We start from the raw sequence: 22899 nt of genomic DNA, 5'->3' as shown, positions 1-22899 counted from the left end.
AGGCTAGGATTATTGTTACTAAGTCCATTTTAAGCACATTTTAGAATACTACCAGCGTGTTTTGTCAGTTCCTTTTTTTTTTCTCAAGTCATTCCTTGGCTGGACTGTTCACGGTCTCTTAGTTTTCTTAATTTGTTTTTGAAAGTTGAAAGAACGGGAGCGAAGCGATCGCTGAGCGCGAGGATTTTCAGAGCGCGCGGCAACAACAACAATGACTTTATTCAAGTGTCGGGCTTATCTAGCCGGGGGTAAAGACCCTCTACTAATTGAGGACACTTAAAAAAGAAATTATAAAAATAACATTAATACAGCTGCTTAATTATCAATTAAAACTAGAAATTCAGCTGTTATAATCATATTAAACAAGTTATTTGTTTAAAAAAGGCTAAAATTTGATTGCTCCTGCTCCCCTTAAGTGTGCGCTTACACTCCCTTTGTGATGATAGCTCGCCCGCTGCTCAATGAAAGAAGAGAGACGTTGTGAAAAGTCTATTGCTAGAAACCACGTGCATGTACTCATTGTCATTATTCAGCAAGTTATGAAGATACTCATATATACTGGTCAGCAAGTTCTTTCTAGCTGTCTTCCGGACAGATTTCCTGTGACACAACTACAGTATGTGGTTTGTTGGCCTCGTGCGCCTGGTATCGAGCGATATTCAGTTTCAAACAACAATTAATCAATCAATCGATTAATCAATCAACCAATCAGGGATTCAATTTTCAATTAATCAATCCATCAATTTAACATTTAATTTAAATATGTTTTCGTGTAAATGCAAACGTGGCGTAGCATAAACATAAGAATATAAGAAGTAATAAGTATCAAACGCGAAAGACCGTGTTTGACCACATTCCCAAACACCGAGAAGAGAGTTATTTTCGACGAACTTCGAGGGGTTTGGAAATGTTGTCAAACACTGTCTTGAGTGTATGAAAGATCTTCGCGATCGAAACCGCTGTTAAAACTAAGGCGAAAACGGAAACAAAATAGTACATCCATGGCTTCATTTGTTTAATTCGTGTCATTCATGATATTTAGAAGGATATAATCTATGGAAACGAGTGGTGCGTTTGAAAGATGTTTCAATGAACAGTTGAATCCCTATCTCCAACTAAGAAACAAAAACTAGTTGAAGTGCTGTAGCATCAGAAGCATATCAAAGGAAAATTGTACAAGTTCGAGATAGCAATGATTAGCTGTAGGTAATTAATTCACAAATAATAGGACAACCTAGTTCCCAGGGTCTCCTCTCTTGGTCAAGGATACTTTCTCGCAACCTCGTCGCCAGGGCCTTCTCTTCGACGATTTTCAAAATGGCGGCTCGTCGGGAGAACACTCCTGTATCCCTTTCTTATTCGTATAAATACTCGCCAAGTCCGCCATATTTGTTTAGAATGTATTTAAACCAATCAGCCTGTTCGTATGAATGGACCAATTAGCAAGGGTGTTAGTTCAGCATTGCCCAGGGTATTCTCCCGTCCCACCATTTCGAAAAGTGGAGAAGGCCCTGGGGACGAGGTTGTACTTTCTCGAGGGAGGATAAGAGAGGACCCTGGGAACGAGGTAGGCTTGATTACCAGCCGCTGTTCAAGTAAGGAGCCCGCGCTCCTCTCCGAACTGACTCGAGTAAGTGGGACAGTGAGCAGCGGATATCGAACCTACAATCATAGACAAAAGTGTTGACACATCTGAGCAAAACAAACGCTCTCTATCGGCGTCCTTCCGTAATTTCCAAAACATCTGTTTTGTTGATAGGCAAACCCCCTCTCCCCCTTTTCAATGTTGAAATACGCTCCGTGGACACTGTCACGTGGTTACAACATTGAAAAGGGGAGAGGGGGTCGAAATATAAAATTGGAGATTGTAAAACACACACGTTCAACGAAACAGGTCTTTTTCGGGGAGTGTCTCAACTGCTTTGTCCATGATTGTAGGAACGAGATTGATAATAGAAATGTAAACCCTTAGATCATTTATTCCAGCTGTACTGAGTTACAAAAGCTTGCAAACGTCCACGACAACCAACCTTCACTCACCTCCTCTCCTTTTGAATACCTCTCTTTACATGACTAACTAGTGAACAACTTTATCACATGATATTCCGAAGGCAGTGGCTCGTACTAATAAAACGAAATGTTCTAGGATTACAGCGATATAACATGTAACGTTACGATACCATCGCTCGCAATCTTGTGACAGCCGCAGTTTTAAGAAATGAACCTTTATTTTTCTTAATATCACACCCTTACTTTTGCAATATAATTAATCTGCATGCCGGCACACGATACAGGCCACAAACGTGTAGAACAGAAATTTTTTCTAAAAAATAAAAGTCCCAAATCTTTCGTAAGATCAATGGTAATGTAGATGAATAAACTAATCTTGCATGGTAACAAAATCAATCAAACTGGCTCTGGTTCTACACGCCCGTTTTTGAGCGTGTTTCCATGCAGCGTTCGTTGATGTTTTTTAAGGCTCTTTAAGCTCATGTATCCCTTACCACAAACAGAACACACATGTGGTCTTTCACCGGTGTGTAGACATATGTGTAACCTCATCTTACGATAGCTACTTAAAAGCTTTCCGCAAATCCAGCATTCATGTGTTTCACCAGAACCGTGTACAGTACTGAGGTGTACTGTGAGATCTTCCTTGCGAGAATAACGTTTATTACAGTGTGTACATCGGTGGGTTTTCTCTTTAGTGTGGGTTCGCTCATGTCTTCGAAAGTGTGAGTTAGATATAAATACTTTGTCACAGTAACCACATTTGTAGAGCTTTCCCTCTTTTGCAGCCTTCTCTACTCGCATCTCAACAGGAATGTGGACTATTTTATGTTTAGAAAGGGACGAATTGAGTCGAAAACGTTTTTCACACTGATCGCATTTATAGGGCTTCTCGCCTGTGTGAATACGCTGATGTATGTGGAAATCACCGACACGGAAAAAACTTTTGCCACAATCATTGCACTTGAAAGGCTTCTCCTTTTGGTTAGTGTGCGTTCTAACATGTCCAACAAGAGTCGAACTCTGAGCGAAGCATCTTCCGCACTCTTTACATTTGTAGGGCTTTTCTCCAGTGTGAGTTCTTAGATGGTCACGGAGGGAAGTGTCGCAAGACATCAGTTTTCCACAGACGTGGCAGCGACAGGTCAGATCCCTACTTGAACTATGAACCTTTTTGTGTCTAATGAGAGCGGTTCTTTGCGTATACTGCTTGTCACAGAGGTCGCAACTGAATTGCTTTACTTTCGAATGGGTTGGTAAGTGATTCTCGAGAATATCTTTCCTGCCAAAAGTCTTACCACACTGGTCACATCGAAAACGTTTGGGTTCGATGACGCTGCCGCGACAACGATGGCTATCAATTGCTGGTATGTCATCGAAACTCCGTCCGCAATCAGAACATTTAAACCGTCGTTCAGCTCTGTGTTGCTGAATATGTTCCCTTCTGGATCGGAAATCGGCAAAGCCTTGTCCACAAACATGGCACTTGAAAGGTAAGTCTGTGTGGGAACGATAGTGTTTGCGGAGTAGTGTTGGGGTCTCAAAACGTTGGTCACACTGACTACAAAGGTATTCTTTTTCTTTCCTCAACTGGGGCAGTGCTGGGTTGGTGTCTTGTGTTTTACCACCTCTACTACTACTATCTGAGGGTGGTTCCATATCACCAGCTGCAGGATAAGACATGGCCGGTTCGCCGACAAAGTCACGAGCACTAAACAGCTGTGTCCTGAAAAGAGATTTTCCATTAGTCCATGAACTTCGACATCACGGATAAAATTGTGTCTGGTACGATCTTTAAAATAACTGGTTTTTACTAAACTGTGACCCAGCTGATTTAATCAATTACTCAAGATCGAGACTGACTATGAATTTTTTTCACTGTGTTTTGTGACGATAGGTTTTTCGGATGTACACACACTTCCGAACTTAGCGGGCAACAGTCTCAAAACCCGGGGAAGAAATAGCTCTGGAAAATACGACCCGGGCTTGCGAGAGCGGAAACTGGTCACGATTTCCTGGTACCAACGGATTTTTTTCGACGGAAGTCAAGGGGGAGACAGTGCTTGCTTCCAACAGGAGTTTATTCTCAACTCATCTGTAATCAGAAAAGCTTTACAAATGTACTCACTTATATAGCATCGCTTACATATCAATGTTTACAATGTGAACAATGCATCTTCTAACAAACAAAAAGAGCGGAAAGCAAGTTTAATTAAGAGAGAAATTTCCGAAATTGAAAAGAAGCACTTAAATTAAAATTCACAGCTTTGAAATTAAAAATAGCGAACTTAAATTAAGATAAAACAAACTTAGGAAATTGAAAGAGAAAGACTTAATCTAAATTCCCACTCGTTCTCGAAGTTGCTTTGTTTATCCGAGTGAATTATAACAAAAGAAATTTACCCTTGAATGGAAACTAATTAAAGTGCTTTAAGAAGAGCGTATGTTTAGCTGTCAATCTTCCGTGAGAACTATAATATTAGAGGAAACTGTTAATTCGAATAAATAACGTTATAAGCAGGAACTAAGAGAATATCTTTTTACTTACTAATACGAACTTTGATTATGAACAAAAGCAAAAATGTGCAGGTGTACAAAGAAGCGGCAATGTATAACGCACAATGTTAAATTGACTAAGATAAGATTTCTAGTTGGCAATTAACAAGGAACTACTGTTGATTTTTTCTATAAATTTTTCACGGTGGTAGTATAATTTGGAAACTCTCAGTCGTCCAAACAAGGAGGTACCGATGATATGTTTACGGGTCTTTTATTGCACGGACTAATGTCTTGCACGTTCTCCGTCTAGCGTCTACTGCTTCTACTACTAAAGTATTACCACTACTTGAACAACAAATGCACACGCACTTAAATACCATATCGGTAGCAATGTGGGCCACACGGGACAAACTGACCTTGGAAGATTAAACATTTTACAGGACACTAACCCAAACACTTTCACGCGACTTTCAGAAGTGAACTACAAAGTACTTTCGAGTTCTTGAAATAACCAATAGAAACTTACGCTTAGAGAACAAGAAACCTAAACAGGATCTTTGTGGGAGATTCAGACCAAGGCCAGTAGACAAACCCAAACATGAGTATTGATGGGGTTTTGTTCGGAGCTTAAGTACTCTTGATAAACTATATATGATAACAATTTGAAGTCATAAGACTCACTATGTGGGTAGTCGAGCCCTAGAATCACAAGACTAACGTGGTAACTACAAAATAATAAACAATTGGTGATTCCGAAGCAAAACTCTAAATTTTATAACTGAATTTTGAGCTTCATAACAGTATTTTCAATGAAAGAAGCCCAAACTGTTTAGTGAACGGCTAAGATATGGCGAGTAGACGGTTTTTCTGCACTACCCACACACAGTCCTTAGAGCTCAGTGTTAGGTCTAGCGAAAAAGACAATACTGAAAACTTGGCTAAATGTGTAAAACTTTCTGAAAGGTAAGTACAATAGGCTATGTGGATAAACTAATCAATGCAGTCCTATTGTTATACAAAGATTCTAGCCGAGTCAAAGAGCGAGTTACGAACGTATCGGAAACTTCGAGATGGCTCGGTGGACAAAATAGTGTTATGAATTTCTTCACGATAATGATTCAATAAACTTAATTTTAAAATCCCCTTGTGACAGTTTTAATCGAAGTAAAAGGTAAGATGAAGATACGTAAAGTGGTGAGGATTATTGTAAGTTGCAGGGTGTTATAAAACGCTGGTGGAAAACAGGTGGAGTATTTTTAACGTGAAACAAAAACGAATAGCGAGGACGAAATAAGACTTATTTAAAAAAACGTTGCATGATAAAATCGTGTAAAAATAAAAACAATTGTTGCATAGTTACTAGTTAGACCAATGATAAACGGTACGTGAGATGAACGGTCCGGTGTATTTCGAATATGTTACGAATCATGAAACATGCGAAAATTTGAACTCTTCTTGAATCGAAGTCAAATAAATCGCGAAGACATCATTTCTGCCGTTTTCTCAAGAAAGACACAAGCTCATTTGTGAAGTAACAGCAGGAATTACCTTTCAGGTCCTTTCACACAGCCTTTGCTGGTAAACCATGGTACTGCCGATGAAGTCAAAATCCGCCTGTATCCGCCAAGGGAGTAAGAATTAAGCGAGCCCTAATTAACACTGCCGCGTAATCGTTGATGTCTATAAAAGCTCTGTACCACTGTTTATGTGTATTTAAAGAAATTTCACCTGTTAAATGATAAATGCCGGGTATTCAATAGGTTTCTAAAATTTTTAACCAATGACGTGAATCTCATCGCTTCTCAGCGCTCCAAGGAGTCTTTGGGGGTCTGGGGGAAAGCAGTCTTAACCCTAAGAGAGGCTGCTCCCTTATTCCCCGCTTTTTTGCGTCCCCTACTCCTTTTCCGTTTACGCCAGCAACGCAGGCTACTGCTCGCCAAATTGAACGCGCCCACGGCAAAAAAGTGAACCATTTGTCAAGGAGCGTCGCTGCCACCTTCACAAGACGACCACCTTGGTGTCAGCTATGGTTCAAGTAAAATGTATTTTTTTAATCTGTATGCAAATAATTTGAAATTTAAACAAGCGACAAGAAAAGAGAAATATTTTGAGTGAGTCATGGGGCGGTCCGTGGCATCGTCTATCGTATGAAATTAGAAGACGTTAAGCTGTGATGTCCCGTTAAAATTTGAATTCAGTGACAGATCATCGAACCGTAAAAGTTCCAGCCTGCGTGGCAGGCCGTAGAAGGGGAGGGAAAGGGTCACGCACTTCGCGCGCTCGTGTTTTCCCCTTTCCCTCCCCTTCGACGCCTGCCACGCAGGCTATAAAAGTCCCAAGTACATTTACTTGAAAGATGTGCATCTCGTTTACCTCAGCTAAATAGCTTTTAATGCATGAGTACAACGAATTAAACTTAACGAATGAAAGATAAGCTCAACGAGCAAAGGTGTTATTCAATAACGGCTATAACATTTAGCTAACTTCACAACTAGTCAGTTCTCTTGCTCGTCTCTTTTAATATCGCTGTTCTTGTCTTCTCCAAGCCGCTTCTGCGAGAACAATTGCTTTTAAATTTTATAGCGGCTTCTTCCAAGTTTCGCTACCCTGTTTAAAACGGTAAAAGGTAACGTCCGCATATGAGACAAGTGGCCCATCGATCAGGCTGGCGCTCATCTCCGGTTTCTGTGGCATGAAGCGGCTACGAGTATTTCAGTTCCCCCTTGGATGGGATGCTAGTCCATCCTAGGGTCATCCCCAGCATTAAATTCGCCGGTACCCATTTATACACCTGGGTGGAGAGAGGCCGACTGAGAATAAAGTGCCTCGCCCAAGAACACAATGTCCCCGGCCAGGGCTCGAACCTGGACTGCTTGATCCGGAGGCGAGCTCACTAACCATGAGGCCATCGCACCTCCACGCTCAACTGTTAAACCCCCTTCCAAAAATTTGAAGTTTTAAGCACTGGTTCATTTATTTATGTGTTTTTACAGGTCTCATTATATATACAAATATTGTACCTTTTCTTGTTACAAGATGGTGTGACAACAGGTTCCTCCGCTCTGAACTCTAAATGCGGGAAAGGGGCGTTTGAGGGGCCCAACTGGCTGGACGACTGCGCTTGGAGAACGATTAGCTCGGAGCAACTCGCTTGCTGCAAGATAGGAACTTGTAACGGGTTCCAAAATACCGTCGGATCTACTACAACTGGAGTTAGGACACTCAGAGAACTTGGGCTTGACGTTTTCTCTTCTTAACTTTGCGGTAAATCGTCGGTGTAAATCAACTTACAAGAATGAGAGCTCTCCTTTTTGTATCTTAAATTTGCATCATACAAGAGACAATAAGGTAACAAATACAAGAGCATTTGGAAGGAGACTGAATAAAACCTTCTTACAAACTGAAAACAAAACGAACGCATTCAGCTGGAAGGTTTTTTTGCCAACGCACAGCTAAATAACGTCAGCTTAAACCATGAAAGAACAGCTCAGTGTAATGACAACCTGCAGGCTATGAATAGAGTCGGCTTCATTGAAATTGTCAACTAACTAAACTCAGTTTATAAGATAAATTTGTCTACAAGTCTTAACAAATTATGTACGTGTGCGTTGTATATTTAGAGTAACAGGCTGTATAAGGAAAAAATAACTTTACTTTTCTTATACTTTTTTTCTTCGCACAACATTGTAGTTTGAACAGCGACAATCTCCACGCGAGAGTATCGAAACTTATTTGCTTAATACACAATACAGATTTCTTTGTCGAAATTCACAGTTTAAGTTCTGAGCCTAAAAGAGTTTTTAGTAAAACAACGCTCCTATTTAGCAAACGTTGAACTATAATTTCGCCCTGACAATTGTTTATATCGTGTATTTGTCACGTCATTTCAGTTGCTAACCAAAGTTTTTCACTATAGCTATAATCATATTTAAAATCATCCAATAAAACATCCATTGACGGGTACTAATATTGAGGATTACAAGTAAATTTTTTACCAGCAAGAAATCCAAGTAAACTCAAATCAACACACAGTAAAATCACGACTGAAGTCGTAACTATTCAGAAAGACACTGTAAAAAAAAAAAGTGCGCAGTTTGCGCGCAGCTCTAAAATTCGATCGAGAGGACTTTAGTATTTCCTTGAGTTCCTCAGGTAATGCATTTCCTGGCCATTGTCGGGCCATCTAGAAGCATTTTCATAACTATAAATGTCAAGAAGATAGAGCCACGATGTCTCTCTGATGATGGACGGAACAAAATATATCAGTTATTTTTAGTAACGTAAGATCGCATCGATAATCGCGGAACTTCACTGATTTGCTCTTCAGTTTAGCAAAATGCTTTAGTATGCCGCTTGCACAAATGGACGCTGACTAAACCTCCATCGAGTTGCTACAAAAATATTGTTTCAGTGCAAATGTCAATTAAAATGTACAGTCAATAAGCCCTATACCCACATAGGGTTATGGTCAAAATCTCTAATCTACAGTCAATAAGCAGCATGTTATCTTGATAATGATGTTTGAAACATTTCATAATCATAAAGCTTCTAGAAAGTTATGACACTAATTGCCGTAACTTTAACAGTTCATTTTCTAATTTTGTAAATAACAAATGTAAATCATCTTGTTGTACGGTGGCCAAAAAGGGGAAAATTTGCATCTAGTTGCGCGCGAACAAGGACAAGATAGAAGGTTTTCAATAATTAGAATAAGGCGGTATATTATAATAAGGTCTTCGTTTGGCCAGATAAAGACGAATTCGTATAATATCCTATAGAACGTCGACGTTTCAGTATTTAAAGCAGTAAGATTAATAAAAGTTTCATTCTGTGAAGCCTTTACCTGTACACCTTACACAGACGACTTCGCACTTGCACATGTGTTACGCAAATTGCAATCTTCAATTAACGTTTTACATTGTTGTATTTGCGGACTTACCTTGCTTTGGATACCTTGGAAGCTTGTAGAGAACTTGATTTTCTTGGATACGATTCTCAACTTTTTGATCAGAACAACAACAGGGTAAAACTTTGACGAACTGGCACACGAGGCGACGAATAAACTAAACGTATTGCTGAGCTTTGATCGAAAAGATTACGCTTTGAATACTTTAAATAAAATGCTCTAAAGATCCCTTTGTTTATGCAATCGAGTCTTATGTTATTCTTTCGCCACTCTTTCGGTCGCTTCTAACTTTCCCGTCACTGAACACATGTGCAAAGCAAATAAACCATTCAGTCTTCATTCAAAACAAACAACCGACCATGCGCAGCTTTTGAATGAAAAGAGAACCGAAAAGCAATGCAAGCCGTCCACGTGGTTATGTAATGAACGTGTTTTGGAAAATGGTTATTTGCATAAATAAACAATACGAAAAGATACCGCATGGAGATTGGAAGAAAAGGCTCACACCAAGACAAATTGTAGTCTTGTTAATTCCATTTCAAAGACTTAACATGACTGATGATGCAGAATTTTCTTAATAAATGGACAAGTTCTGCATCAAAAGGTGGGGTCAAAGATATCCAGGAACAAAGCAAATGCGCATTTATACTTTTTTTAGTCCATGCGAACCAGAGATACAACAAGTAACATCATCAAAATTTGTAAATACAGTGAAACCCGCATGTAAAAACCTACAATTTTTGAAGTCTGGCAAAATAGGTTCTTGTACTTTGGGGTAGTTATTGGCAATTTAGGCTCTTAAAATAGGTTAGTAATTAAGGAGATATAATAGTTGATTACCAGAAAAATAAATAAACTTGGGTTTGGTTATTATAAAATGTGCCGTATTTGCTCACAACTGCATTATGTATATGTATTTTCTTGCGACTTAAACTTCCAATCTCAAAGTCACACTCCTTGGTTAAAATGTTATCATGATTCAACTGTAACCGACATATAAGAACCTGCTTGATCTTGCTTGGCTAAGCAGGTTCTTCTATATTTGGGTTTAAAATGGCAAATTTCTGCGAGCAGAGCCACAGAATGCAAACTAAATCAAACAGGAAACACATGACATTCTCGTCCCCCTGAGATCGCGATTCTTTTCAGTTAAATGCGAACAAATAGCTCTTTACGCCACACCACAATCTTTATTTATTAGCATTATTTACAGAGGAGTATTCATGACATTGCAGAATAGAGTACAGACTCTCGATAAACGATATCGTGCTAAACAGAGAGCGCATTTTGCGTTTTTCACAGTTGTAGAAAGATTGTTCCATGTTTCACATCCTTTGGACCTGGTAGAATATTTTTAGTTTCCGGTGCATACATGGTCGACGTGGTTTTTCGATGGAATGGTGCATCATGACTTTGGAAATAATTGTTTATTCGGAAAAAAAAAATTCGATGTCAGAAGAGGGCACTTTGCAGAGAATCTGACCGTAAATGAATTTATAGCTTTGTTGTTGAAATCATCTCCCGGCATAACTGATAATTTTAAAATGGACTTGTATGATCTGACTTATGCTTGTTATAACTATCTTCTTTTGTTATTATCTAATTGGCTCTAACCTTATGTGGGGGTGCTCGTTGGAAATTTCAAAAAGAACTGCTGAGAGCTACCAAGATCCTTTTATCTGGGCGTGGATTGAAATGTTTTTCACTCCTAAGAGGTACCAATTTTAAAACAGCGCATTGACCTTTTTCGGCTCAAATACCGTAAAAGGTACCGCGAAAGCTCCTGCTGTGGACCTTTTGAGAATGAATACCGTAAGAGCTACTAAACCCGCTTTTTTAACCCCTAAAAGTTTCGACGAGCATCCAAGCGGTCCGTTTTATGTGGGAGTTCAACTCCGGGCTAACTGGAGCGGCAAATATTACCAGCACAGCATTCATTGAGGGCCTTAAATTGAATCTTTAACGTAATATAAGTTCAATATCGTGCATTAGGTCTCTAGGGATTCTAAAATTAAGGGAACAAACAAGATCACTCAAAAATCCCATGCATTGTCTTTTTTATTGACTACAATACCATATCCTGCATGATACATTAGTATATATGATGTGAAGAAAATCTTCTTGAGCCTGATTGCACAGTCGATATCGTACTATTTGTTGTCATGGTAACAGTGTGGCATTTCTTCGAGAACTTATTCCCCAGGCGTCGGCTTCGGCTTGAAAGCAAAGCACCTCTTGATCCGAACGAAGCAGCATATTTCACCGGCACAGGTAGGGCTAGCTTTCCTGCACATAATAAGCAGGCCTACACAGAGTTTCTATGAGAGGAACAAAGACAGATATAATCAAGTAATTAACCCTAGTATTGGAGCGAGATACACGACCCGAAATTTCCCAGGATATCTGTGGCTATTTAACTATTAGACCCGTGGCCCTTGAGGGCGAAAGGTCTAATTGTTTTAGTATCACCCAACTACTCGGACAGAAAAGGCAATAATAAAGTTAGCAAATGCAAGTTGAAGAAACATTTATTTGGAAATAAAACGAAAGAAAGCGTCACGCTCGATTGCGCCAATTTCGCTACTCGAGGACTTTTACTAATAGTCCTCCAGTAGCGTAGCCAATTAAAATGCAGGATTTGCATTAGTCCACTAGTTGGGTGATACTAAGTTACGTTATCGTTACGTTACGTTATGTCCTTACCTCTAAAGGAGTCAGAGTAGGAAGAGGGGTGGGGTGGCTAGCAATAATGCACTTGAAGAAATTATCGATGCACGCTAGCTTTTTACAGGCATCTCTTCCAGCCAGCTTCCAGCACGCCTTTCCTTTGATAACGCAAGGTTTCTGTGAAAAAAGATTGCTTTTATTTAGGAAGACAGAATAAGAGTTCTTAATTTATAGGATGAATAATGACTGGTTTAAGAAGTTATAATCCTCAGCTAGTTTCTTATTACTGAATCACTCTTTCAGTTGTTTCTGTGTTCTTGTTAGCTGGTGTTGTAAATAAGTTAGGGACTGGAGCTGGTTTGACCTGCGAGGTCTGAATCGAGTCTCGTGATTGACACTTGAAAAACGTGTGCAGAAAAGGAATCGGAGAGAACGGAAAGGAGTCTAGCGTGGACATTGATCTATCTCTGTATTACGGGAAATATCTATCGGAACACGGAATAAACTCTTAGAACAACATTGTCATATCTCGGAATCTACCAAAGGATCAAAATAAAGAGTATGGATCGATACAACAGCTGGAGACCAGCTGGATTCGAATCCGGACCAAGTACTGTTCTCGCCACTGCACCATTTCTTCAACGACTTCAGAATTATACAAGATATGCGGAAATTCTAAAACAAAACATTATCTCCTGTCATATTTTTTTTTTCAGCTCAATACCCTAAAAGCTCCCGCAAAAGCTCCCGTTGTGGACCTTTAGAGGCTGAGCCCTAAGAGACACCAAAACCGATATTTTTTAACCCACAAGGTATGACGAGCATCCCCTACCTTTTTGTATAGGAGTCCTCGCCCCCCGCCCCCCCCCCCCCTCCGGCACGAAAATGTCAGAGCATGAACTTAGTAGCATGGAACAGAACTTTGCAGTTTTTTAATGCATTATATTACCAGCAGACGTTGTGGAAAACTGATTGTCATTACGAGAAGAGATAAAAGATCAAAAATAAAATCAGTTAATTATCGACTTACCGCCCACAATGGTGGTTTTGGTTTATCGGAGGAAACCAACTCCTGAGTATCTTCTGGGAAGCCCTGGTCTCTAAGAAGCTGTTTCATGTGCTCGTCATGGCGTTCGTCTAAGAAATCAATCACGGCCTTATGGAACTCAGCTTCATTAGCAGAGACAAAGGCTGCAAAAGCGCTGATGAGAAGAAGAGCTGCGAGAGTCTTCATTGTGGCTTCAAGCGATGTGTGCAGTTGACACTGTAACTTTGAGACAACGAATGCCCCTTATATATAATTGAGACGTCCTTACTTAATTTTGCGGCTTAGCAAAGGACAAACCTTTGTGGGAAAATGGTATTTGGACAGCTTTGCTGGTCTCGTGTTGACTTGACTTAAGGGTGTGGCAATCACAAAAGGCTTCCCATTTACACAAATGTGAACAAATATAACTACAAAAACACTTTCGCACTAGAAATAGGGTAACAAAGAAGCCTGTCGAAGCTTAAGTATTTGTTGATGTTTCCGTTATGAGATTCTGTTATGCTTTCCACCATCAAAGACTTAGTTATTTTTAAACTGAAGATTATTTTTATGCAAAGTCGCAGCTGTGTTGCCATTTTGCATAAAAGAGAGAGAACAAACATTTGTTGGAACTTGATGACCAGCTAATGTAATTTTTAATCACTTAGAAACCTTGAAGTATCTTATAAACTTCGGTTTGATGAGAAATACGCGAGATAGTAAGTGTTAAGTCTCGGGAAATAAACTTAAGAATGTTGACTTTTGCCTCGGGATATCTGTTTTTGGTCCGCTACTACATCCTCAGCGTCAAAAGACTACTTTCTTTCCTTTCGCCAAAAAATGAAAAAGAAAAAAAAAAAAAAGAAAAAAACGAAATTAAATCTAGTTTAAATTTTCCATAGCATCGAAAACACTCTGGAAAATGTTCTAGTTTTCCTAGTTTTCAATCCATCTCCCACCAGCTGGCCATTTTTTTCTACGTGGCAAGTTATATCAGTTTTCTTCTGTAATATAATGGCTTCGCAGGAAATTTGATTAAGTTCTCGCCTCAACTCATGGGGTTTACCTTGATAGTCTCAACAATTTCAACAAGTTCCTTATCGATTAGGTTCAGTAAAGGATTATCGATGTCTACAGCAAAACGTTTCTACAGTCCAAATTTATTTTTGAACGAAGTCACAAATGAAGAAACGACCTAACATTCTTAAGCCTAATGAGTCAAGATGAACATCCGACAGGCCCGAAAAAACAGTGCTCTGTTGGAGGCTAGTTTCTTTGTTTCTCACCGGTATATTTCTAAAAGGCTTTCAAAGCTTCCACGCATTGGGAGAATAACTCAATGCTGCTAGTCTACACAAAACAACTCTCCTATGTTACGTGCCAGCAGTTCCAACCCTTCAAGGACTTTTTACGCGTCCCAAACTCGAAATGTATTGAAATTCTCTTTCACTAGACGATTTGATCAAATTTGACTTCAAGAATTCCAAATTCTTGATTAGTTATTTCTCTCCTTCGTTGTTAAGTATAGGGATTTGAAATATGTTCCGCTTACCATGAACTAGACGCAGTTCTCGTTATGTTTGTCCCCCTAAAGATAGCTAAAAATGTCATTGCAACAAAATGTTTATCATGGCTTTCGAAACATAAGGCAGAAGATTAAATGTTCATCCAGTTTTTAAAGAGGAGACAAGGAAAGTTTAGGGAAATTAAGTTTAGAAAGTTGAATCCAAAGTGTCCAAAAAAACAAGTTTTATTCTTTCCACATGAAAATAAGAAAAAGATAACAAGGAAAAAACACGAATAAATACAGTGAAACAATCCGTTTATACAAGCTCGTTTTCCATCAAGATCCGAAGATTAACTGCAAAACTTTACCAAATCAGTTTAATAACATTTAGACGTCCGTTACTTTTCTACTCAGTGGCGAGGAAACACTTGGGGCACTTGGAAATTTTAAATTATCTTGTCTAGCTTTGCCTCTCCTACACTCATTCTTCATCTTAAACCTAACTTGTGATGTTTCAGCGACTTGCTATTTGTTCAGCTTAATATTGGTTGGGCGCAAGTTATCACAAAGACTTTCAAAATGTTTGGACTTTTCACTGCCTTGTTCTTTGTTTCGAGAGAGTCCTTTGTCCCTCAAAGAGTTGCGTTCTCAAAATATTTATCATGGCTTTTGAAACATACCGAAATATCTTCAAAAGCAGGTGTGAAAGAGCTAGGAGGAGGAGGAGGGAACTGCATGTATTATTAACTCAGCAGGTAAACTAACAGGGAGGTGTTGTACAAAGTAAATAGTACTTGTGACAGAGTGCCCTAACAAAACTTAATTATAACCCGAGAGCGGGGTATGATTCTTGTTACATCTCTTATGCTAACTTCCACGCTGGCCAAAAACTTTACATATTTTCTCTATATTTCTGAATATTATATATTTATTTACAGCAATAAAATTATGTATTTTTGCATCTCCCTAACATAAGTAAAACACATTATTTCAGCTGGGTTAATTTTTTTGGACGTCAGCAAAGATTACAGATAACAGTCAAAAAAATTAAAATTAAAACTTGGCCTTTCTATAGGTGTGTAAAAGCTTTGATCATCATTTATTAGCTTGGTTTAAAATAAGTTCAGATGTTTGACAGGCCAAATAGAACTTTTTACGAAGCCGTTGTTCGTTTAGACAGGGTTCTTTGTTACCCTATGTACACGTATCTTGGCTTTGAAAACGTTTAACAAACACACGAAAAGAGTGAGAATTTAAACTTTTGACTAGCTGTGGAGTATTTTCTTACATTAATAGCGCTATGTTCCATGGTAACTATATCGCGTTTAAGATATCTTCAGCGTTTATCTTAACTCTTTAGGTAACAATGTCGCATATACGATAAAAAGACCAGGGGCCCGTTTCTCGAAAGCCCTGGAAACTTTTCGAGCCCGCGAAGCCGTTTTTAGGTAATCGTTATTTAAAGATAAAGAAGTGTATACGCCTGAAACTTCTTGCATGAAGGGAACCTCTGTTCCTATTGAGAATATGTGCATAAAACAGCTCTGAAGTCACAAGGTTTGAGATTTTGCGACGGCTTTTCGGGTGCGAAAACTTTTCGGGACCTTCCAGAAACGGGCCCCTGTTCTTAAAAGATCAGGTCTTTACAGTTTAATTTGTCTTGGGTCTAAATGCTTTAGCCCTTTTACTTTTCTCTTATTATTCTAATTCTTAAAAAAATGTATAGAAATAGTATTTTCGAAGGAATTTCGCAGGGCTGATGGGGGCACTGGGGATTTCAATTATCAGTCAGCTTTCTGGTTGTTTCGCAGCAATCAGTTTAAATTTCAGCCCATTTCTTAGTTATCAGTAAATTGTGAGTAATTCCAATTGGCAGCAAAGCAAACCAAGACAAAGACCTGATCCAAAACGTTCTCAAAAAATACATTTTTACATTACCGTTGCTTAAATGTGCATTATACGCGCGAAAGCATGTGGTAATTTTTAAAAAGTTAAAACCGTTTGTCGTTTTGTGAGCAATTTCTGGACCACTCTTAGCTTTACACTTGCAGTCTGAATTTAACAACAAACTTATTGGGACAATCTTTTCCAATAATTTAATGATAACTTAAAATAAGTGTGATGCAAACAACAAAAGACAGTGGACAGTGAGGGAGAATGAAATTTAGGCAAATGTTGAACAAATACGACGGGAAAACTACTTTTCCTCTAGGTAAATAAATATCAAGACATCTAGCGGTGCAATAAACAACGATCGATCTGACCAAATTTTACAAAATATTTTGTTGATTCTCTTTTGTAAAGATGGCTTTTATGCTTTCCAAAATCAGAGGTATTGGACAGTTTATGTTGAAATATGCAGATTAGTTTCCTTGCAAAGTCGCAGCTGTGTTGAGTTGGGCACAAGTTAGAGAGGGAGAACAAACATTTGTGCAAATATTTTGGTAACTAGCTCAATTATGTTCTTCTTAGGTACTTAGAGTCTTAAAAAATTAAACTCGGGATATGAATTTTTACCTTATCAACTTCACAGTGATAATGAACTATGGTAGATACGTAGTGTTATGGAACTTCGAGTATAATTCAACTAAACCTTCCAAATTTGAATTGTACTCTCAGTTATACAACACATTTATTTTTAGAAATAAAATCATGGGACCTCTACCTCAGGTATTTGTCCCTTTTCTTGAAACTTTTACTCTAATTCAGACACTGATTCTTCAATGCCTAGTTTCTTAACTAATCCAAAATCAGTCCTCCAAGATATGATGTCTGATACAAGATCACAACGACAGATATCTTTTTGTCAGTAAACTTTTGAGAAGTTAATATCACCTCTCGTGCTTATGATGTTTAATTATAGAAAAAATAATGTTAAAATCGGGTTGTCAGAGAAGGAAACAAATCCTAAGCTCAATTTAATAACAAAAGGATCAAAACCCATAAATGCTTCTCGTACTCCATTTGTGAAAGATGAGGAGCGCTGCCCTTCAACTGAGTGATGTACAACTGAGATGTAGTAAAACGTTCCTGATGGAGGATTAAAAACACTCTCTGTGAAAGCCTCACTTTCTTTATTTCATAGTGGTGTGATGTCTAACGACTTTACCGACGAAATCAAATGCAGATGTAGATGTAGATAGCTCATTGATGCTTTATAATCAGAACATCTTTGATCTTCCTTTAGTTAAAATTCAAGTTGGATAAGAAATTTTCACCATCCTGTTTATGTAAACAGTTTTTGCAAGAAGGCTTGACTTATGTCTAAATCGCCCCCTCTAAAGTTTTTGCTGTGGTTGTTACAGCTTTCCACAGTTACGGCAACTTTATTTAAATCTGACATAGATTTTTGAATTTTGAAGCCATTACATCACACCTTCACGGTTGCTAAATGAGTCAAAATCTCTTTTATAAAGTCCAAGTGAAGAACAGAAAGTTTTTTTCAAAGAGGATCAGTTTTAAAAACACGTAACCTCTGAGAAGACATTTCTCTTTTTCCTTAAAGAAGAGGATGGAAAGTAGTATTTGACACGAAAAAAAATGATAAAGAAAAAATTCCAAATTTCTATATCCGAGGCATGATTTGTGAAATAAGCTTTTAATTTTTTCACGACACGTTAATGATACAAGTCAAAAAAGCAATATTCGTACGAAGTTATGTTAACAAAATGCGGTAACATAACAAAAGATTGTTTGGGGGCTATAGCATATTGACATTGCAGTTTTAACATAGCAAAAGAGATATATTTATTACCGGTTTCTCGATAAACATGCTTAAAGTGGGCAAAGTAGTTTTAAAGCTGTTTAAATACTTCTTGGGAGCTTTTGTCTCCGGTTGGAGTCACGAGGCGTGCCCGGCGTTCCCCGTGCTCTATATAAACGAGCGCGCTTATTTCTTTTCACATCGTGTTTTCTAAAAGCACAGATAAGAGGCGTCAACATGAAGACAATACTAGCTTTGCTGTTTGTCGCTGCGGTGGCCGCGTATACCCAGGCGCAGGAGTTGGAATACCATCCCCAAGCCATCATGCATTATCTGGAGATGGAAGATCGTGAAATGGCAAACAAGGTTCGCGGTGTTCTCAAAATGAACGACGCGGAGCCTAAACCCAAACTACCCACTGGAATTCCACCGAAATTCGTAAGTAGTCGTAGATTTTAACAATTAGACAATATAATTTTAGCAAATGGTAGAACTAGCTAGCTTTCGCCCTTGTCGTCGCCTAAAATATTTGTCTTTGGGAATGCCACCCAAAGTCGAGTGTAGTCAACTGAAATTTTCTTGAGATAAGTAAAGCTTTTGGGTTACCCTCTCCCAGTAATAACCTGTAAATTAGTTTTCCGATAAAGCCGGAGCATAATGCGAAAAAAGTCAAAAATCTGACAAAACGAAACGTTTGATATGATCAATGGTTAAGGCAAAAAGTCCGAAAGTGTGTAAATTTTTCACTTTCGAAACTTTGATTCTCTTTCTCCCATTTTGTTTCTTAAATGGAAACATTTTATTTAAATTGTTTCATTTGCAGTGCTATTCTCCCGCATTTTCCGGTCCATTTGTCTTTCACACAACGTTTTCCTTTTCGTTGGTAGAAGGTATTACCCTCGTATCAGAATTGATATTTAACCTTACTGAAAAATAAATTCTCGCATCGAAGCTCGCGAAGACTAAAAAGGAAAGTTGTTACATATGGAAGGGTTTGTTTCTGAATTTTTCAACAGAAAATCTGCATAGGACTGGCGATCATATGTCACAAGAAAGCTAAAGACGATGCTTGTAAGCACCTGAAGTGCATCAAATTAACTGGCAAGTGTTTAAAGAAAGCTGGTCTGACGATCGAGGACCTACCCGAGAATATGGTAAGCACTGTTCTATGCATAATTCTCCCTGGGCTGTTACCCTGTCCTGATGCAGGGGCTTGTGTATCTCCGAGATATTAAGAGCTCTGCCAGAGAGGACTTACTCCCCTGGCAGGTTCAAACAAGCCGGACCGCTTTGGGGTAGGTTCGAGTGGGGGGGGGGGGGGGGGGGGGGGAGGGGGAGGCCAGACGACGTTCAGACGACTTTACAAACTAAAATAGTCTTTAAAAAGTGGCTGTATCTATTACAGTAGACTTCTTATAGACAACACTACACAATTGAGGTGAAAATTCATTTTACATATATACATTATTATCGTCCACAATAGAGAGTTTAGCCGTAAGGTTTGTGCAGTTTTTGCTATACGACTAAAATTTGTATTTGTTTTCTGTATTATAGAGGCTTCATTGAAAAATCATTAATATTATAATAAAGTGTACTGGGATTTCGCCGGGGGGTTTTGGACTTTCTGTGATGGAGTGATGTGCGTGAGAAGAGTTTTGACTGTAATGTTTCGTAAAATGTCATAGTAATGATAGTACACAAAAGTGGAGCACTACTCGCTCTGGCTTCCGTACTTTTTGCGATTTCTAAACATTAGTCCTGTTCAATTTAGACAAAGAGCAGAATCGTCCTGTTTTAATATTTTTGTTTTCTTTTTTTCATATTTTTTGTTTTGTTGCCCTAGCGATTTACTTTATGCATAATGTAACCTGTTCCTTTCCTTTTTGTTGCTGTCTCATTTTAGAAAAAATGCCTGCCGATCATTCCTTGTTGTTTGTTGGGTAGCGAGTCATGTGCGGAGAAGCTGTGCTGCTTCGTGAGGTATGGAGAATGCTTGAAGAAACTTGGAGACAAGGAAGAGTAACTTTCTCCACCGACCCTGAAACCAAAAAAACGTCATAACGCCTGCACGATAACCGACAGTAGTTTTGTATCGATATCAAGTTGTCATGAGTGAACAAATGTTGCATTAAAAGAGCCTGATTGTTATAAACCTGTCTTTTGCGTTGATTTTCCTGCAATATTTCACATAAAGTAGAAAGGTCGTGGTTACTTTTGGAATTTGTTTCAGCGAAGCGAAGAAATGCGCATTTGATATATAGAACGCGTAATCATCAAACATCACAAAAATCCTACACATCGATGCCTTTCTCACCCCTCCCCACTCCCATTATAATATAAGCCCATGGACTTGGATTTTTGGTTGTGATCGTTGACGTATAAATGAAAGCTAAGTCTTCCGATTATTGTAACTCACCATTAGCTTTACCTTGCATATAACTCTCGTACGCAACGGAAATTTTTCAGAGGCAAACTCCCAATTCCGTTCCTGATGTATAAGCGTGATTATTATATGGCTGTGTCTCACAAGGACTGGGAACTACCGAATTCACGAATTTGATTGGCTGAAATCGATATTGACCGCGGTCTAGATTTTCCCATCTAGACCGGCATCTAGATCGGTTTCATTTTGCGTTTAAAAGTAGCAAACTCAAATACAAAATTGTTCACCGTTTTCTTTTGCTTTCTTCTCAATCATTTATGGAAGTGCCAAAAAGCCTGATGACAAAAAAAAAGTGAAGAGGACGAGCAAATTTCGACAGGTTTAAGTTAAGCTCATCGCCGTTTGCGAGCGAAATGTCAGCAAACCAGTTACATTAAACGAATTAAAGTTTTCTTCTTTGCCATATAATAAACATCTTATTAACCGAACTAAGTCGGTCTGTATGGGAGATTCTTGACCTTGGTCGTGTGTACAGACCTCACTGCGTTCGGTCTGTACTCACGACCTCAGTCAAGATTCTCCCATACAGACCTCCTGCAACTTGCCACTCTTGTGATCGAATTCGCGCCATCCACAGCCGATTTTGTACGAGTGAAGTTTGAAGCAAATTTCTTTACAAAAGTAAAACTTTCTTATAAAACAGGTTGAACAAAAATGGCTTTAGCGTGCTGTGTTCTGTTATGAAACACTCAAGGAAGTGACAAGAGCACCCTTTCTTGCTCTGGTAACTCGTAACACGCTTGTAACTTCAGCTCTGGTAACTTGTTACACTGGTTGCATTTAAAGGGTCTTGGTGCATCGCCATGTTCTTTTGTAGGCTGGTTAAGACGACCAAACCCGCGACAAGAATGTTTTTCGAGTGCTGACATCTCGTAGAAACTCCGTGCGCAACCACTGCATTTGAACTTTTGTTCTGCTCTGTGTTTAGAGACATGTTTCGCTTTTTAATTGGTTTGAGGCTCCACAAAACTGATGCGTTCGGACGACTGGTTCATATCATCAGCTGCAGAAACAGGATTGGCCTGTATTGTTTCCATAACAATCTGGTCAGACTATGAAAAAAGTTGTGCAGTGCGCAACTGCGTTGCTTACTCGGTAAAGTCGGAGGATGGTCAAAAAAAAAAATCCAGCTCACAAAAATGTGCTTTGTAAGATAAGTAGCCGACAATTTTGTTTTAAATATTAAATAATCTATTAAAACAGATAAAATTAACAAACATGGCAAACAATCTCGAATCCAACTGGTCGAGACTGGTTTATATCTAAACCAGTGTGGTGAATCGTATCAGTAACAAATTCAAGGTTAGCAAGCCTGTGGCAGACATTTTTATTCAGTGGTATACCTTAAGCAGAGCAATAAAACTTGATGTCTCTTGTGCACGTGGGACCGAAACTATATCCATTGTTATGGCTTCGATCAGGAGAAGGCAGCATTGAATGAATACTCAAAAGTCACTTTGTGTCAGTCGAATCTATTGCGTTGAAGATCTTTTTTATTTATACAGTATTTCTTTTAAACTATACAATATTTCCAATCAGTTTATTATACTGCATTTCCTGTCGGTCGCTCAAAGATTAAAAAAAATCTAACTTCATTTATTTGGTGAGTAACTCCAAAAATATTTTGTCAAAGGCTCGCATTGTAGCTTGAATTTGTCTACGTTGCTCAATAATAAGTAAGCTAAGCTTGCGCAAATTGATGGATTAGTGCATTGTGCATTTTTCTCGGAAACGCTAAGCGAAGGAAGCGGAAACAATGCAGAATATTTCGATTTGGCAAGGGTTATTTTACAAATGCACTTTACCAAAATGCACCTAAAATTGTTTTATACCATTAAGTAAGTCGAAGTAGTGAAGTATAAAACTACCTTAGATTCCTTTGTGTTCACCCATTTCACGGACCATGACCAGCTGCGAATATCGACAAAGCTAGGTAAGCTTTTAAGTTTGTAAGGAAAGCAACCTCATGCGATATTATTATACGGCTAACCTCGCCTCAAAAAATCGCTGTTCTTGTCTTCTCCAAGACGCTTCTGCGAGAAAAATTGCTTTTAAATCATGATTTTATAGCGGCTTCTTCCAAGTTTCGCTAACCTGTTTAAAACGGTAAAAGGTAACGTCTGCGTATGAGGCAAGT

At 38.7% G+C, this 22899-nt stretch overlaps 3 protein-coding genes across 3 annotated transcripts; 1 reads left to right on the top strand and 2 right to left on the bottom strand.

The window, feature by feature from the left end:
* Positions 1–1013: 1013 nt before the first annotated feature.
* Positions 1014–9747, bottom strand: LOC145502282 (uncharacterized). The gene is made up of 2 exons (XM_081481541.1): positions 9449–9747; positions 1014–3736 (listed from the first exon to the last, which is right to left on the bottom strand). The coding sequence occupies exon 2, from the start codon at positions 3691–3693 to the stop codon at positions 2407–2409; it is 1287 nt and encodes a 428-aa protein (XP_081337667.1). The 5' UTR covers positions 3694–3736; positions 9449–9747; the 3' UTR covers positions 1014–2406.
* Positions 9748–11435: 1688 nt separating this feature from the next.
* On the bottom strand, positions 11436–13360 carry LOC145484089 (uncharacterized). The gene is made up of 3 exons (XM_081462706.1): positions 13113–13360; positions 12119–12259; positions 11436–11733 (listed from the first exon to the last, which is right to left on the bottom strand). The coding sequence occupies exons 1-3, from the start codon at positions 13314–13316 to the stop codon at positions 11608–11610; spliced, it is 471 nt and encodes a 156-aa protein (XP_081318832.1). The 5' UTR covers positions 13317–13360; the 3' UTR covers positions 11436–11607.
* Positions 13361–18359: 4999 nt separating this feature from the next.
* On the top strand, positions 18360–20471 carry LOC145484078 (uncharacterized). The gene is made up of 3 exons (XM_081462694.1): positions 18360–18757; positions 19336–19473; positions 20223–20471. The coding sequence occupies exons 1-3, from the start codon at positions 18557–18559 to the stop codon at positions 20340–20342; spliced, it is 459 nt and encodes a 152-aa protein (XP_081318820.1). The 5' UTR covers positions 18360–18556; the 3' UTR covers positions 20343–20471.
* The last annotated feature ends 2428 nt before the right edge of the window (positions 20472–22899 follow it).

The sequence above is a fragment of the Orbicella franksi genome, chromosome 1 (genome assembly GCF_964199315.1).
Source record: "Orbicella franksi chromosome 1, jaOrbFran1.1, whole genome shotgun sequence".
NCBI classification, from domain to species: domain Eukaryota; kingdom Metazoa; phylum Cnidaria; class Anthozoa; order Scleractinia; family Merulinidae; genus Orbicella; species Orbicella franksi.
Note: the sequence above shows the minus strand (reverse complement) of the source record. Positions and strands in the feature narration are given on the sequence as shown.

What these genes read in the sequence shown, in the direction of transcription:
- LOC145484078 (XM_081462694.1), top strand. Translation starts at nt 18,557, where the DNA reads ATGAAGACAATACTAGCTTTGCTGTTTGTCGCTGCGGTGGCCGCGTAT. An exon ending in CTGGAATTCCACCGAAATTC is followed by an intron (nt 18,758 to 19,335) that starts GTAAGTAGTCGT and finishes ATTTTTCAACAG; the next exon opens with AAAATCTGCATAGGACTGGC. An exon ending in AGGACCTACCCGAGAATATG is followed by an intron (nt 19,474 to 20,222) that starts GTAAGCACTGTT and finishes GTCTCATTTTAG; the next exon opens with AAAAAATGCCTGCCGATCAT.
- LOC145502282 (XM_081481541.1), bottom strand. Translation starts at nt 3,693, where the DNA reads ATGTCTTATCCTGCAGCTGGTGATATGGAACCACCCTCAGATAGTAGT.
- LOC145484089 (XM_081462706.1), bottom strand. Translation starts at nt 13,316, where the DNA reads ATGAAGACTCTCGCAGCTCTTCTTCTCATCAGCGCTTTTGCAGCCTTT. An exon ending in CAAAACCACCATTGTGGGCG is followed by an intron (nt 12,260 to 13,112) that starts GTAAGTCGATAA and finishes CTTTTTTCACAG; the next exon opens with AAACCTTGCGTTATCAAAGG. An exon ending in CTACTCTGACTCCTTTAGAG is followed by an intron (nt 11,734 to 12,118) that starts GTAAGGACATAA and finishes TTCCTCTCATAG; the next exon opens with AAACTCTGTGTAGGCCTGCT.